The sequence below is a fragment of the Ranitomeya variabilis genome, chromosome 3, assembly GCF_051348905.1.
Source record: "Ranitomeya variabilis isolate aRanVar5 chromosome 3, aRanVar5.hap1, whole genome shotgun sequence".
NCBI lineage: Eukaryota > Metazoa > Chordata > Amphibia > Anura > Dendrobatidae > Ranitomeya > Ranitomeya variabilis.
In genome coordinates, this window is record NC_135234.1 from 1266194 (window position 1) to 1281970 (window position 15777).

A 15777-nucleotide genomic window follows, 5' to 3' on the forward strand; every position below is an offset into this window, starting at 1 on the left:
GTCAGCAGCGTTCAAACTGATTAACACATGGAAAATCAGGGGCTCTGCAAAAACAAAACCACGGTCAGGTAGACCAACAAATTTGTCATCCACAACAGCCAGAAAAATTGAACGGGATGTAAAGAAAAACCCACAAATTACATCAGGTGAAATACAGGACTCTCTGAAAACTATCGGTGTGGCTGTTTCAAGAAGCACAATAAGGAGGCACTTGAAGAAAAATGGGCTGCATGGTCGAGTCGCCAGATGAAAGCAAATGCCACAAAGTATGTCGCCTACAATACACAAAACAGCACAGACACAAGCCTCAAAACTTCTGGAACAAGGTAATTTGGAGTGATGAGACCAAAATTGAACTTTTTGGCCACAACCATAAACGTTACATTTGGAGAGAGGTCAACAAGACCTATGATGAAAGGAACACCATTCCTACTGTAAATCATGGAGGTGGATTGCTGATGCTTTGGGGATGTGTGAGCTACAAAAGCACAGGAAACTTGGTCAAAGTTGAAGGAAAGATGAATGCAGCATGTTATCAGCAAATAGTGGAGGAAAATTTGCAATCATCAGCCCAGAAGCTGAGCATGGGACGTACTTGGATGTTCCAACATGACAACGAACAACAAAACACAAGGCCAATTTGACCAGTCATTGGCTACAGCAGAACAAAGTGAAGGTTCTGGAGTGGCCATCTCAGTCTCCTGACCTCAACATCATTGAGCCACTCTGGGGAGATCTCAAGTGCGCAGTTCATGCTAGACAGCCCAGGAATTTACAGGAACTGGAGGCTTTTTGCCAAGAAGAGTGGGCAGCTTTACCATCTGAGAAAATAAAAGAAACTCATCCACAACTACCACAAAGGCTTCAAGCTGTCATTGATGTTAGAGGGGGCAATACACGGTATTAAGAAATGGGGTGTGTGAACTTTTGATCAGGGTCATTTAGATGTTTTGGGTTGTCATTATGATTTAAAAAGAGAAAACACAGTAGTCTGACAATAAATGGCTTCACCCAACCACTAACCATGAGTGGAAAAAATGTTTTGGTGTTATCATTCATATTCTCTGAAAAAACCTAGAAAGCAAAAATTCTGCCGTGGTATGTAAGCTTTTGAGCACAACTGTATCTATTCAATGTGTATATGCTATGATTTTATTGTGCGCGGCAGCTGAGTTGCCGGCTTTTCCAAGGATCTACAGGTATGGATCTACTGGTATGGTTCTACAGGAAGTAGTTTGTTTTTTCTCTGGGGGCAATCAACTTTATTAGCATGCACAAATAGACACAAGTTAACCCCAAAAAACACATGAAAAAAACGCAACAAAAACGCCCAGTGTGAACTTACCCAAACTGTATCGAAGTCAGCACAAAAACTGCATCAAATCAGCACAAAAACTGCATCAAACCAGCACAAAAACTGCATCAAATCAGCACAGAAATGTGTTATTTTTCAACCATCATGTTATAGCCTGAAAAAATCTGCTTCAGGACTGTGCGTGTGAGCACCGAGCCTCAGAAACAGACGTAAGGCATCCGACTTCACCAGATGCCTATAAACATTGCGGTGGAGCCGAAGTCTCTGCTCAGAGCTGGGTCCTCCTGGCAGCCGAGGTCGCGTCCTGCCCAGGATCTGTCCGTCCACTGATGGATCACATGGAGCCACTCACATTACAAAGGGGCCAGATCAGACACCATTAGATGAAAATAACTAACGATCGCTCTTCACGGCCACAAACGCTTCACAGACGACATTGGCCATTACTGGCTTTTTGGGCTGATGACGCATCCAGTGCCGACTACAAACGGGGAAATTGATTGGCCGGAGATGACTTCTTGTGGTCACGGTTGGTCTGGTCACCGGAGCCGGGCACAGCCGCACGTCATGTCAGCAGCAGAGATGTCCTGCGTCTCCGGCCCCGCACGTTACACTCCTCTGATGATACAACACCAGCGTCCACTGATAATGTACAGAGGAAGATTACTACCATTCCGAGGACCGTAACTCCCATCATCCATTACTGCATTGGAGGACACAGCCCTCACCACAGAAGACGGAGTCAGCCGAAACTTTTCCAAGGTTTATTCTTTCACAACTCTACAAAAATACAGTTCTATATGGGGAGTAAAATGAAGATGTTGTGAATCTGCCACCAGGATGGTGCTGAGGCCGCGCTCCGCGCCGGGGTGGACGCCGCAGTCTCCAGGAATCCTACAGCTGGAGTGTAGAAATGCCGGCGGCAGGAGTGTTACAGGCGACGTGTGCACGGCCCTCAGCGACTCCACCGTCGGCAGGCGAGAAGTACGGCTGCTCCGCGTCCCGCTGCTCGCAGGGACGTTTGGCACAGGGGAAGGGGTGTTAGGCAGTGAAATCCTTGGAAGCGACAGGTTTTGTTTGTTTTTTTTAAGGTGCAAATATTTGTCGCAAGTGAAGATAAAATAGTTTGGGTTACAATTGTCCTGTGCGGCGTCACAGTCATCACAAGGACAATCAAACGTGTGCAACCAACGAGTCCTTCTCACTGGAGTCCTCCACCACTCAGGACCAGACCCCGCAGCTCCCCCGCACTCAGTCCTGTCTCTGCGTCCTCCTGGTCTGTGTCCAGAGAGTCGTCATCACTCTGTCCTCCCAGCATCACCTGCTGCACAGCCAACGTGGCCCCGTCCGATGTGAGCGACTGCAGACTGTCTGCTCCGAGACCACCGGTAGCTGAGAGGGTCACAACGTCACCTGGGGGAGCGCAAGGCCAACCATTACACAGCTTAGTGTCCAACACACATACAGAGCCCCGTGACCATCCATCATACATACAGAGCCCTCTGACCATCATACATACAGAGCCCCGTGACCATCCATCATACATACAGAGCCCTCTGACCATCGCACATAGAGCCCTCTGACCATCCATCATACATAGAGCCCCCTGACCATCCATCATACATACAGAGCCCCGTGACCATCCATCATACATACAGAGCCCCCTGACCATCCATCATACATACAGAGCCCCTCAACATCCATCATACATACGGAGCCCCATGTAACCATCCATCATACATGCAGAGCCCCCGACCATCCATCATACATGCAGAGCCCCCGACCATTCATCACACATACAGAACCCCATGTAACCATCAGTCACACATACAGAACTCCAAAACTGGAGATGACTGCACGGGACGGATGAAGGGAACCTGTCAGCAGGTTGCTCGATATAACATAAGGCCACCACCTTTTGGCCTGATATACAGGATTCTATAATGCTGTATAACTGCCCCCCAACCCGAGGGAGCGAGAAGGAGGACGGCATCACAAAAAGACGGGAGACGCCGGACCAAGACCAGCCACACCCCTCGGACCCGACGGTCCCACAGGTGAGTATAATAAAAGGTCTTTCTTGTCTTGCAGGTCGGGTCGGAGACAGATATACAGCAGTATAGAGTCCTGTATATCAGGCCCGAAAGGTGGTGGCCGTATCTCAAATCGGTCAAACCTGGTAACAGGTTCACTTTAAGGATTGTGGACAGCAGGGCATGCAAGAAGGGTGTAAACAGAAGGGCACAGATGAAGAGTGGCAAAGAGAGCAAGACAAAGATGAAGGGTGGAGGACACAGGAGAAAATAGATGAAGTGTGGAGGAGACCGAAAAGGACGGATGAAGTGTGGAGGAGACCACAGGGCAAGGATGAAGGAGACAGCAGGGCAAGGATGAAGGGTGGAGGACACAGGAGAAAAGGGATGAAGTGTGGAGGAGACCACAGGGCAAGGATGAAGGTGAAAGCAGGGTAAGGATGAAGGGTGGAGGACACAGGAGAAAAGGGATGAAGGGTGGAGGAGACCACAGGGCAAGGATGAAGGAGACAGCAGGGCATGGATGAAGGGTGGAGGAGACAGTAGGGCACGGATGAAGGGTGGAGGAGACAGTAGGGCACGGATGAAGGGTGGAGGAGACATCAGGGCATGGATGAAGTGTGGAGGAGAAAGCAGGGGACGGATGAAGGGTGGAGGAAACAGCAGGGGATAGATGAAGGAAGGTGAAGACACAGAGCACAGATGAAGGAAGGAGGAGACCGCAGGGCACGGATGAAGGGTGGAGGAGACCACAAGGCAAGGCTGAAGGAGACAGCAGGGCATGGATGAAGGGTGGAGGAAAAAGCAGGGCACAGATGAAAGGTGGAGGAGACAGGAGGGGAGGGATAAAGGGTGGAGAACACTGCAGTGCACGGATGAAGGGTAGAGGAGACAGCAGGGCATGGTTGAAGGGAGGAGGACACAGCAGGGGACAGATGAAGGGTGGAGGAGACCGCAAAGGACAGATGAAGTGAGGAGGAGTCAGCAGTGCATGGATGAAGGGTGGAGGAGACCACAGGGGACGGATGAAGGGTGGAGGAGACAGTAGGGCATGACTGGAGGGAGGAGGAGACATGTTATGTGCAGACAGCAGTTTTTATGAAGTGTAGAGTCCTCATCTAACCGTCAGATATACCTAGGTCTCCTTCCTGCTGTGGGGTACCCCCGGCAATGGAGTCTGGCCAGAACCTCTGCACGGGGCGACTCTGCCCGCTCTTCTTTTTCGCCTTTGGGGTGTCTGTTGTGCTTGAATCCAACATGGGCTGCAGGATTCTGCGTCTGGCATTTATAAACCTACAAATAAAGAGAAGAAGCTTGAGCAGGGGGTGTAGGACATAACATAACCCCATAGGAACGGCCGTCCTCATCGTCACATGGCTGATGGGTTGTTACAACGTAACATACAGCGCTAACCTAAACTGAACCTATTCCATCAGCATGTGTAAGGTGGAAGAGGCAACGTATACAGTCATGACTAGAGCACGGTGCTGTCACCAAGAGGCTCCGACCTTGGGATGGGGAACTCACCAGTTGTTGACCTGCAGAAGGGTGAGGTTAGTTTGAGCAGCAATCTGCTTCTTCTCATCCTCTGTTGGGTACGGATGCTGCAGAGATGGAGAAGATGGGACACATTCACACATAGCTGATGACGCCGTAAGGTACTCCACATCCATGTCTAGTGTAGCCCCCATACTGGATGGCATGATGGATGGCATCAGGGAGAGAAGCATTTGTGGCATCTTCTGGTGACGCCATGCATCCCAGATTACTGCAGAGCATAGGGCATAAGTGATGGCAGCGTCCACCGCACCAAACTCACCCCAATGTGCTGGAACAGCCAGGACCTCATCACATTGGTGGCTTGCTTGGGAAGGACCCCACGCTTGTTCTTTCCAGATCCATCATCTGTTTGCAAGAGGCCGAGATCCTGACTGAGCTGCAACTGCAGCTGGAACAAGATTTGACTGGGTTACCAAGCAGACGATTGGCACGTGGGGGGCAGATAACGGAGAGCGGGGAGGTAATTACGGGAGCACTGTATGTTTTTGAGCAGCTCTCACCTGTGAGTTCTGGATTCGGATGGTCCCAGGAGACAGTGCTTGAGCCACAACCTGTCCCTGTGGGGTGACGACAGTCACGGGCTGGTACAAAGTGCCGCCTGCTAGTTAGACAGATAAATAACACTGAGAAATCATGATGTGACATCATCACAGAAAATAGGAAGCAACACCCTCACAACAAACAGCATGCAACATCATCACAGAAAACAGGAAGCATCATCACAGAAAATAGGAAGTGACATCACAGAAAATAGGAAGTGACATCACAGAAAATAGGAAGTGACATCATCATAGGAAACAGCAAGTGACCCCCTCACAACAGACAGAAAGCAACATCATCATAAAGGACAGGAAGTAACATCACAGAAATCAAGAAGTGACATCACAGAAAACAGGAAACAACCTCATCATAGAGGACAGGAAGCAACATCATCATAGGGGACTGTAGGCGACACCATCAAAACAAACAGGAAGCAATAATATCATAGGGGAGAGGAAGCGACCTCATCACAACGAACAGATAGCGACATCATCATAGGGGACAGGAAGCGACCTCATCACAGAAAACAAGAAACGACAACATCACAAAACAGGAAGCAACATCATCACAGAAAACAGGAAGTTATATAATCATAGGGGACAGGAGGCGACATCACAACAAACAGGAAGCAATATTATCATAGGGGAGAGGAAGCGACCTCATTACATCAAACAGAAATCAACATCATCACAGAAAAAAGGTAGCAACCTCATCACAGAAAACAGGAAGCGACATCATCACAGAAAACAGGAAGTGTCATCATTACAGAAAACAGGAAGCGACATAATCACAGAAATGGGAAGCAAAATTATCACAGAAATAGGAAGTGACATCACAAAAATAGGAAGCAACATCACAGAAATAGGAAGCTTCATCACTACAAAAAACAGGAAGTGACATCATCACATAAATAGGAAGCACCATCACAGGAAACAGGAAGCAACATCATAACAGAAAACAGGAAGTGACATCACAGAAAACAGGAAGCAACATCAAAGAAAAAGGAAGCAACATCACAAGAAACAGGAAGCAACATCGTAACAGAAAACAGGAAGTGACATCACAGAAAACCGGAAGCAACAACAAAGAAAAAGGAAGCAACATCACAGGAAACAGGAAGCAACATCATCACAGAAAACAGAAAGCGACCCTCTCACAACAAACAAAAAGCAACATCACAGAAAACAGGAAGTGAAATCACCACAAAAAAACAGGAAGCGACATCATCACAGAAATAGGAAGTGACATCAGAGATAACAGGAAGTAACATCATCACAGATAACAGGAAGCAACATCACAGGAAACAGAAAGCAACATAACAAAACAGGAAGTGGCATCATTACAGAAAACAGGAAGCGATATCACAGAAAACAGTAAGTGACATCATCACAGAAATAGGATGCAACATCATCACATAAAAAAGGAAGTGACCCCCTCACAACAGAAAACAGGAAGTGACATCATCTCAAAAAACAGTAAGTGACATCACAGAAATAGGCAGCGACATCACAATAAACAAGTGACATCACATAAATAGGAAGTGACATAATCACAGATAACAGGAAGAGGCCCCCTCACGGCAAACAAAAAGAAACATCATCACAGAAAACAGGAAGTGACATCATAAAAATAGGAAGCAACATCATCACAAAAATAGTAGAACGCAACACCATCACAGAAATTGGAAGTGACATCAGGAAACAGGAGGCGTCCCCTTCAAAACAAACAGAAAGCAACATCTGTCACGATTCCTCTGCTCAGAGTGTGTGCGACTGTGGCTCTGTCATCCTATCCTGGGGCGTGCTGAGCTGTCGATGCTTTGACAGCTCGGTTGACCTATATGACTGGAAGGTGCAGAGATTTCTGCAGGTGCTCCATGTTCTTGGTGATTGCCTTGATATTTAGGTGAGCAGTCTGGCTCAGATCATTGCCAGTCAAAAGCTTGTTTTAAGCTTGTGCTCCCTGGTGTGTTCGCCTGTACCCTGTGCTGTAAGTTCTCATCTTCTTCTGCTGCTGACCTTTGGACAGTGTTCAGACTACCCGTTTGTTATTGCCTTTTGATTATCCACTATTTCTCTGGTATTCTGACCCTGGCATGTGACCTGACTTACAACTTCACATTTTCCCTTGGTTTACTACGTGATCCTTTGGTATTGACCCTGGAACGTCTGACTGCGCTAATTCACGGCCTAGCCATGGGTTATGACTAGCGTCACATTTTGACTGGCCACAAAAGTACTTTTTTTTTCCCTTCACCAATGGATCCTATTCGTGCACTCTGTGATCAGGTGGCGAATCTGACCCAGATGGTTCAGGATATCGCAAGGGAACACCAGACACTAGAATCTACACAGTTCCAGCTGCAGGGTCAGTTTTCTAGTCCTATGGATGCTTCCCAAAGCTCTTCACCATCAACTGTAGTAATGATTCCTTTACCTTTGGACATGCAGTTGGTCTCTCCTGAACCTGTAGTTGCTTTTCCTGACAAATTCTCAAGGGAGAAGGATCAGGATAGGGTGTTTAGGAAGAGCTGCAAACTATTTTTTACCATGCAGCCCCGATCTTCAGGGGATGAGTCCCAGCTGGTGGGAATAGTCATGTCCCTATTGGGAGGGAGTCCTCAGACTTGGGCATCCTCTTTGTCCCCAGAACAGGCTTCCGTTAACGTCTTTTTTGACGCCTTAGGGATGATCTTTGACGAACCTGACAGGGCCCACGTCACAGAAGCTAAGATCATGAGCCTGACGCAGGGGGGCAGCACCGCAGAGTAATATAGCTCTGAGTTCCGGCAATGGTTCTCTGAGGTTTTGTGGAATGATGCAGCTCTCAGGTGTCAGTTTCACCGTAGCCTTTCCGATACACTAAAGGACGCTCTGGCTTTGCATACTCCACCCTGTTCCCTGGGAAAGGCCATTCAAATGGATCACCGAATTCGTGAGAGACGTGGTGAACGACAGGGGGTTTCAGTTGTCCTGCCCAAGTCTGTTCACTTGCCTGAGACGAAACCAATGGAGGTTGTAACAGCCCGCTCTCAAGTTGTGGAGAGGAAGAGTCAGCGTAATCTTGGACTTTGAGGAAATGTCCAGCGTGACCACAATAAAGGCAAAGACTACTCCATTCGCTCTCAAGCCAGCAAGCCGTCGGGAAACGTGATATTCGAGGTCACCCAGACTTCCAGGTACCCTTTTACTCCTCAGATAAAGTACTGCTGAATGTGGAACTTTGTTTTCAGAACCAGTGGTTATCTGCTCTTGCTTTCATCGACTGTGGATCTTCCACCAATTTCATTGATTCTGGACTGGTTCTTAAATTAGGATTAGGGACAGTTAGATTGGAAAGGTCTATTCAAATTGTCACCATTGATGGACACCGTTACGTGGGCAGTGGATGCAGTTTTTCAACGCATCCACTGCCCATTCTGAAGTCCGAGGAGGAGCGGAGCTTCGGCCGCGCATGCGCAGTAGAAAATGGCGGACGCGACGGACAAAAAAGTTCACTTGAATGTTTTTTTCGTGCCGACAGTCCGCTAAAACACGACTGATCCGTTGCCACGCTCGAGTTCATATGAGGACATCCAGCAGAGGGCGCATCACTGCGAATCAAGGTAACTATAGGACATTCCCCTGCATTCCATTCATTCACAACATTTTACAGACAGGAGCGGGTGCATTAGCACAGCTCCTGGCTGTAAAATGATTTAACCCCTTCAGATGGATGTACATCGTGGGACTGACGGAACGACTGAAGGTATGGAATATTGTTGTTTGTTTGTTTTTACTTTATTTCAGGTGACAAGGGTCTTCAGGTGGATTACCAGTATAATAAAATATTAAAACACCCTGTGTCTTTATTTCAGTACTTTTAAATAATGTGTGTGTTTTAGTAACCATTTCGTACTATTGGATTAATAATTGGATAGGTGTCATAATTGACGCCTCTCCATTATTAATTTGGCTTAATGGCACTTTACAATAGCAAGGTGACATTAACCCTTCATTAACCCCATATCCCACCGCTACACGGGAGTGGGAAGAGAGAGGCTAAGTGCCGGAATAGGCGCATCTTCCAGATGTGCCTTTTCTGGGGTGGCTGGGGGCAGATGTTTGTAGCCAGGGGGGCCAATAACCATGGACCCTCTCCTGGCTATTAATATCTGCCCTCAGTCACTGGCTTTACAACTCTGGCAGAGAAAATTGCGCGGGAGCCCACGCCAATTTTTTCCGCGATTTAACCCTTTATTTAAGGCCCAAATTTTGCACATACACACTACTAACATTAGTAGTGTGGAATATGCAAAAAAAAAAGGGATATGAGATGGTTTACTGTATGTAATCATGTCTCATATCCTGTTGGGTTTGTGAAGGAGAAATGAAAAGCCGGCAATTGAATTACCGGCTTTTCTATAGAACACCGGTGCATATGTAGGGGACAGGGACCTGGTGAGCTGTGCAGACGGGTGGAACCATTGTTGCCGGGAGTCGGGGTTCCGGGGGACGGATTTGAGGGGTGCATGGGAAGCCAGGCTCATGTGACAGGAGGAAGAGTGACGCAGGGAGAGGAGAGGATAAAAAGAAAAACGCGCGAAAGCAGGGGCAGAGAAGCGCGGGAAATCTCTGAGGAGAGGAAACTGCAGCGCAGTTGTTGTGAGTGTGCAGGCCGCAGTGAGACTTGCTGGAAGCAGGGGGAAAACGTGCAACAGACACTGCGGGCAACTACCAGAGCCCCCAAAAAGAGGCGCATTCGTCGTCAGCGACCCCCCAGGCAGAGGGGTAGTGCTGACCAGCTCAGGGACAGTATTACCGCGCTCCCTGAGAACACCTTGCCAGAGAGTGCTACAGACTCGCATGGTTTCGTCTCAGCTGTGACTGATACTGATTATTCTCCTAATCCTCCTCAAAAAGACTCTTCTCTGGACTGGGAGGCTGTTACCTCGGATCAACGTCCGCCTGCAGGAGGGAACGCAGCACCGCAAAAGACATTCTGGACTCGACTCTACGCCTGGGCCCGTCGCCAGAAGACACCTCCTTCCTCCGCCATCAGGACTACGGCGTTGTCGGAGCCTCACCGTCAGGACTACATCGCTGAACCAGCACTGATAAGTGACCGTTGTTGACTTTATCTTAGTAGGGAGTCACTAGTGAGGCGCTGCCGCGTTCTACGGGTATAGTTCAGGGCGGTCATATAGTAATTAGGATTTACTGCGAGATTGTGTTCTTGTATATAAGTTCACTGCGTGGAAAAACGTTTGTCATCTTTTTGGTTGGAAGTTAAAAAGAAAGTTAAAAACGCTATTTGCTTTCTGGCTCCTATTTGTCCCTGCATCCTTCTTTACCTGCGGTCTCTACACGTATTTCTCGCAAGTCACACTGCTGGTCTGTGTGGAATCCGTATTTTTCTCGCCCCCATAGACTTTCATTGGCGATTTTTTTGCGCAATACGGTGACAAACGCAGCATGCTGCGATTTTCTACGGCCGTACAAGACCGTATATTATGAATGCGTAATATACGGCTGATAGGAGCTGGGACATAGAGAATCATTGGGCTGTGTGTAATGCGTATTTTACGGACGTAGTTTATGCGCTCATATGTCCGTAAAACTCGCTAGTGTGACGCCGGCCTAATTTAGTATATATCACATGCAGTCCTATGTAACACCACAGATACATAGCGTTTCAGAGTAAGACATATGTTCACATGTAGCTTTTTTTCAGTAGCCAAAACCTTTTCTATTAGCAGTAAAAATGTTGCGTTTACCTGTTTTCCAGCTTGTTTTGTGGTGTTCTTCACACTTTTTTCAGCTTTTTTTGGAGTGAGGATGTTTGTTTGTCTACAGTATGTTTAAGGCCACGTTCACACGTTGAGTGTTTGGTCAGTATTTCACATCAGCATATGTAAGCCAAAACCAGGAGGGTGAGAAATACAGAAGTGGTGACGTGTTTCTCAGGCTATGTGAGCACGTTGCGGATTTTGCTGTGGATCGGCAGCAGTTTTCCATGCGTTGTACCGCACCATGTAAACCTATGGAAAACAAAATACGCAGTACACATGCTGCAGAAAATACCGCGCGGAAACGCTGCGTTGTATTTTCTGCAGCATGTCAATTCTTTGTGCGGATTCCGCAGCGTTTTACTCCTGCTCCATAATAGGAATCCGCAGGGGTAAAAACGCTGTTGAAAACCGCACAAAAACCACGGCAATTCCACGATAAATCCGCGGTAAATCTGCAGGTAAAACGCAGGGCGTTTTAGCTGCAGACTTTTAGGAATCTGCGTGGAAATATCCGCAGCAGATTCCGCAACGTGTGCACATAACCTCATTGTTTTCGCCATGTTCATATGCAGAATTTTTGCAACTTTTTCTTCTGCAAATAAGAAGTTTACAGCATTTTACAGCACAAGCAAAGACTGAGATTTTCAGAAATCTCCTGCACACCCTTTTATTTTCCCCTGACTGAATTTCACAACTGCAGCGTTTTTTAAATCTGCAGCATGTCACTTCTTTCAGCAATTTTTTTCACCCGTAGAAAGCAATGAAAAAGTTTAAAAAAATGCTGCAAATGTTGCAACGTTGTTTTTCGCTGCGTTTTTTGTGAATAACACTAACTTTATTAAACATGTACTGTAGACAAAATGCATACTGTAAAAAACAAACAGCAAAAGCTCTAAGGGTGTGTGCCCACAATCAGTAAACGCTGCGGGTCGGCTGCTCTGTACTTGTGCAGCGTCCATCCCGCAGCGGCCAGATGTTACAGTATAGTGGTGGGATTTCAAGAAATTCCATCTCTACTATGAGCGCACTGACACCTGCACCTCACCTGCGGAGACGGACATGGGGCGCGTCTCTCCAGACCGCAGCATGCCAATTTATCTGGCGTAGACGCGAGTCTCCACAAGAGAAATCTCACCCCTGCAATGTATAGGACGCGGTGATTCCGCGCGGTTCAATGAACACACGCGGAATCACCTGTGTTCAAAAGATGGCGGCACTTTGGATGCAGCAGACATGTGCGGTGTCCAAAGGGCTGCCATTTCCGGATCGTCGTCACATACCCTAAAAAATGGGTGCTTTGAAAGCAGTGCTTTTACAGACCAAGAGAGCAGGCTTTGGCTGCAAAAAAAAAAAAAGCACTAAAAACGCTGATTCCTATGCACACCTGTACTATATATGTGTACAGTTTACCCTTATTGTTTCACGTGGGAATTCATTTATTTCTATATAATAAATACCCTGATTCGGCAGACAATATTCCTGTGACTGTGGTCAGAGCCCATGCTGATGGCTGCTGTGTGACTGTGAAACCTGATCCTACAGCAAACAGCACAGAGATCCGGACCACATGAGTAAATCACTGCACTGAGGGGGTCTCAAGGGGGGTTTGGGAGAGACATTCCGGAACAACAGAGCAATGCACAGCATTATTCACTGCTGTACACCCTCTGGGCACTTCATACAGGGGCTGCAGAGGCAGGGGGCCCCCTTTCTAGGTGGGGGCCCCAGGCGTCTGCCTGTGCCAAACGCCGGCCCTGCATCTGATATTCTGCTGCTGACCTTTGGACCGTGTTCAGACTACCCGTTTGTTTTTGCCCTTTTGCATCCGATATTCTGTTGCGGACCTTTGGACTGTGTTCAGACTACCCGTTTGTCATTATTCCTTTGAATCTGATATTCTGCTGCTGACCTTTGGACCGTGTTCAGACTACCCGTTAGTTATTGCCCCTTTGCATCTGATATTCCGCTGCTGACCTTTAAACTGTGTTCAGACTACCCATTTGTTTTTTCCCCTTTGCATCTGATATTCCGCTGCTGACCTTTGGACTGTGTTCAGACTACCTGTTTGTTATTGCCCCTTTGATTATCTGCTATTTCTCTGGTATTCTGACGCAGACATGTGACTTGACTTACGACTTTGTATTTTCCCTTGGCTTACTGCGTGATCCTTTGGTATTGACCCCGTAACGTCTGACTGCACCGATTCATGGCCTAGCCATGGGTTGTGACTAGCATCACAGAAAACAGGAAGTGACATCATCACAGAAAATAGGAAGAGACATCATCATAGGAAACAGCAAGTGACCCCCTCACAACAAACAGAAAGCAACATCATCATAGAGGACAGAATGCGACATCATCACAACGAACAGGAAGCAACATCATCACAGAAACCAAGAAGAGACATCATCACAGAAAACAGGAAGCAACCTCATCATAGAGGACAGGAAGCAACATCATCATAGGGGACTGGCGGTGACACCATCACAACAAACAGGAAGCAATGAAATCATAGGGGAGAGGAAGCGACCTCATCACAACAAACAGATAGCGACATCATCATAGGGGACAGGAAGCGACCTCATTACAGAAAACAAGAAGCGACATCATCACAAACAGGAAGGAACATCATCATAGAAAACAGGAAGAGACATCATAGGGGACAGGAGGTGACATTATCACAACAAACAGAAAGCAACATAATCACAGCAAACAGGAAGATGAATCATCACAGAAAACAGGAAGCAATATTATCATAGGGGAGATGAAGCGACATCACAACAAACAGAAATCAACATAATCACAGAAAACAGGAAGCGACCTTATCACAACAAACAGAAAGCGACCTCATCACAGAAAACGGGTAGCGACCTAATCACAACAAACAAACTGACATAATCATAGCAAACAGGAAGAGGCATCATCCCAGAAAACAGGAAGAGGCATCATTCCAGAAAACAGGAAGCAATATCACAGAAAACAGGAAGTGACATCATCCCGACAAATAGGAGGCAATATTATCATAGGGCAAAGGAAACAACCTCATCCCAACAAACAGAAAGCGACCTCTTCACAGAAAACAGGAAGCGACCTTATCACAACAAACAGAAAGCGACCTCATCACAGAAAACGGGTAGCGACCTAATCACAACAAACAAACTGACATAATCATAGCAAACAGGAAGAGGCATCATCCCAGAAAACAGGAAGAGGCATCATTCCAGAAAACAGGAAGCAATATCACAGAAAACAGGAAGTGACATCATCCCGACAAATAGGAGACGATATTATCATAGGGCAAAGGAAACAACCTCATCCCAACAAACAGAAAGCGACCTCTTCACATCTTCACAGAAAACAGGAAGCGACCTTATCACAACAAAACAGGAAGCGACCTTATCACAACAAACAGAAAGCGACCTCATCACAGAAAACGGATAGCGACCTAATCACAACAAACAAACTGACATAATCATAGCAAACAGGAAGAGGCATCATCCCAGAAAACAGGAAGAGGCATCATTCCAGAAAACAGGAAGCAATATCACAGAAAACAGGAAGTGACATCATCCCGACAAATAGGAGGCAATATTATCATAGGGCAAAGGAAACAACCTCATCCCAACAAACAGAAAGCGACCTCTTCACAGAAAACAGGTAGCGACCTAATCACAACAAACAGAAATTGACATAATCATAGCAAACAGAAAGCAACATAATCACAGAAGGCAACATAATCACAGAAAACAGGAAGTGACATCATTACAGAAAACAGAAAGTGACATCATCACAGAAAATAGGAAGTGACATCATCACAACAAGTAGGAAGCTATATTTACATGAGGTTACTTCCTCTACCCTATCACAACAAACAGAAAGCGATCATCACAGAAAACAGGAAGCTACCTAATCACAACAAACAGAAATTGACATAATCATAGCAAACAGAAAGCAACATAATCACAGAAAGCAACATAATCACAGAAAACAGGAAGTGACATCATTACAGAAAACAGAAAGTGACATCATCACAGAAAATAGGAAGTGACATCATCACAACAAGTAGGAAGCTATATTTACATGAGGTTACTTCCTCTACCCTATCACAACAAACAGAAAGCGATCATCACAGAAAACAGGAAGCTACCTAATCACAACAAACAGAAATTGACATAATCATAGCAAACAGAAAGCAACATAATCACAGAAAGCAACATAATCACAGAAAACAGGAAGTGACATCATTACAGAAAACAGAAAGTGACATCATCACAGAAAATAGGAAGTGACATCATCACAACAAGTAGGAAGCTATATTTACATGAGGTTACTTCCTCTACCCTATCACAACAAACAGAAAGCGGTCATCACAGAAAACAGGAAGCTACCTAATCACAACAAACAGAAATTGACATAATCACAACAAATAGGAAACGACATCACAGAAAACAGGGAGTGACATCATCACAACAAACAGGAAGCAACATCATCAGAGGGGATAGGAAGCAACATCATCACAGAAAACAAGAAACAACATCATTATAGAAAACAAGAAGTGA

At 46.4% G+C, this 15777-nt stretch overlaps 1 protein-coding gene across 3 annotated transcripts in view; it reads right to left on the bottom strand.

Annotated features, from left to right (window-relative positions):
* Positions 1–2064: 2064 nt before the first annotated feature.
* Positions 2065–15777, bottom strand: part of PKNOX1 (PBX/knotted 1 homeobox 1) — a 106041-nt gene continuing 92328 nt past the window's right edge. For 2 of the 3 annotated variants that reach the window (XM_077293528.1, XM_077293529.1), the window contains 5 exons: positions 5409–5509; positions 5168–5296; positions 4876–4952; positions 4484–4641; positions 2065–2728 (listed from right to left, as the gene is read on the bottom strand). In XM_077293528.1, the coding sequence (XP_077149643.1) occupies positions 2517–2728; positions 4484–4641; positions 4876–4952; positions 5168–5296; positions 5409–5509 (677 nt within the window). In that variant the 3' untranslated portion in view covers positions 2065–2516. The remainder of the gene's footprint in view (positions 2729–4483; positions 4642–4875; positions 4953–5167; positions 5297–5408; positions 5510–15777) is intronic. The other variant, XM_077293530.1, reaches the window with a different exon arrangement.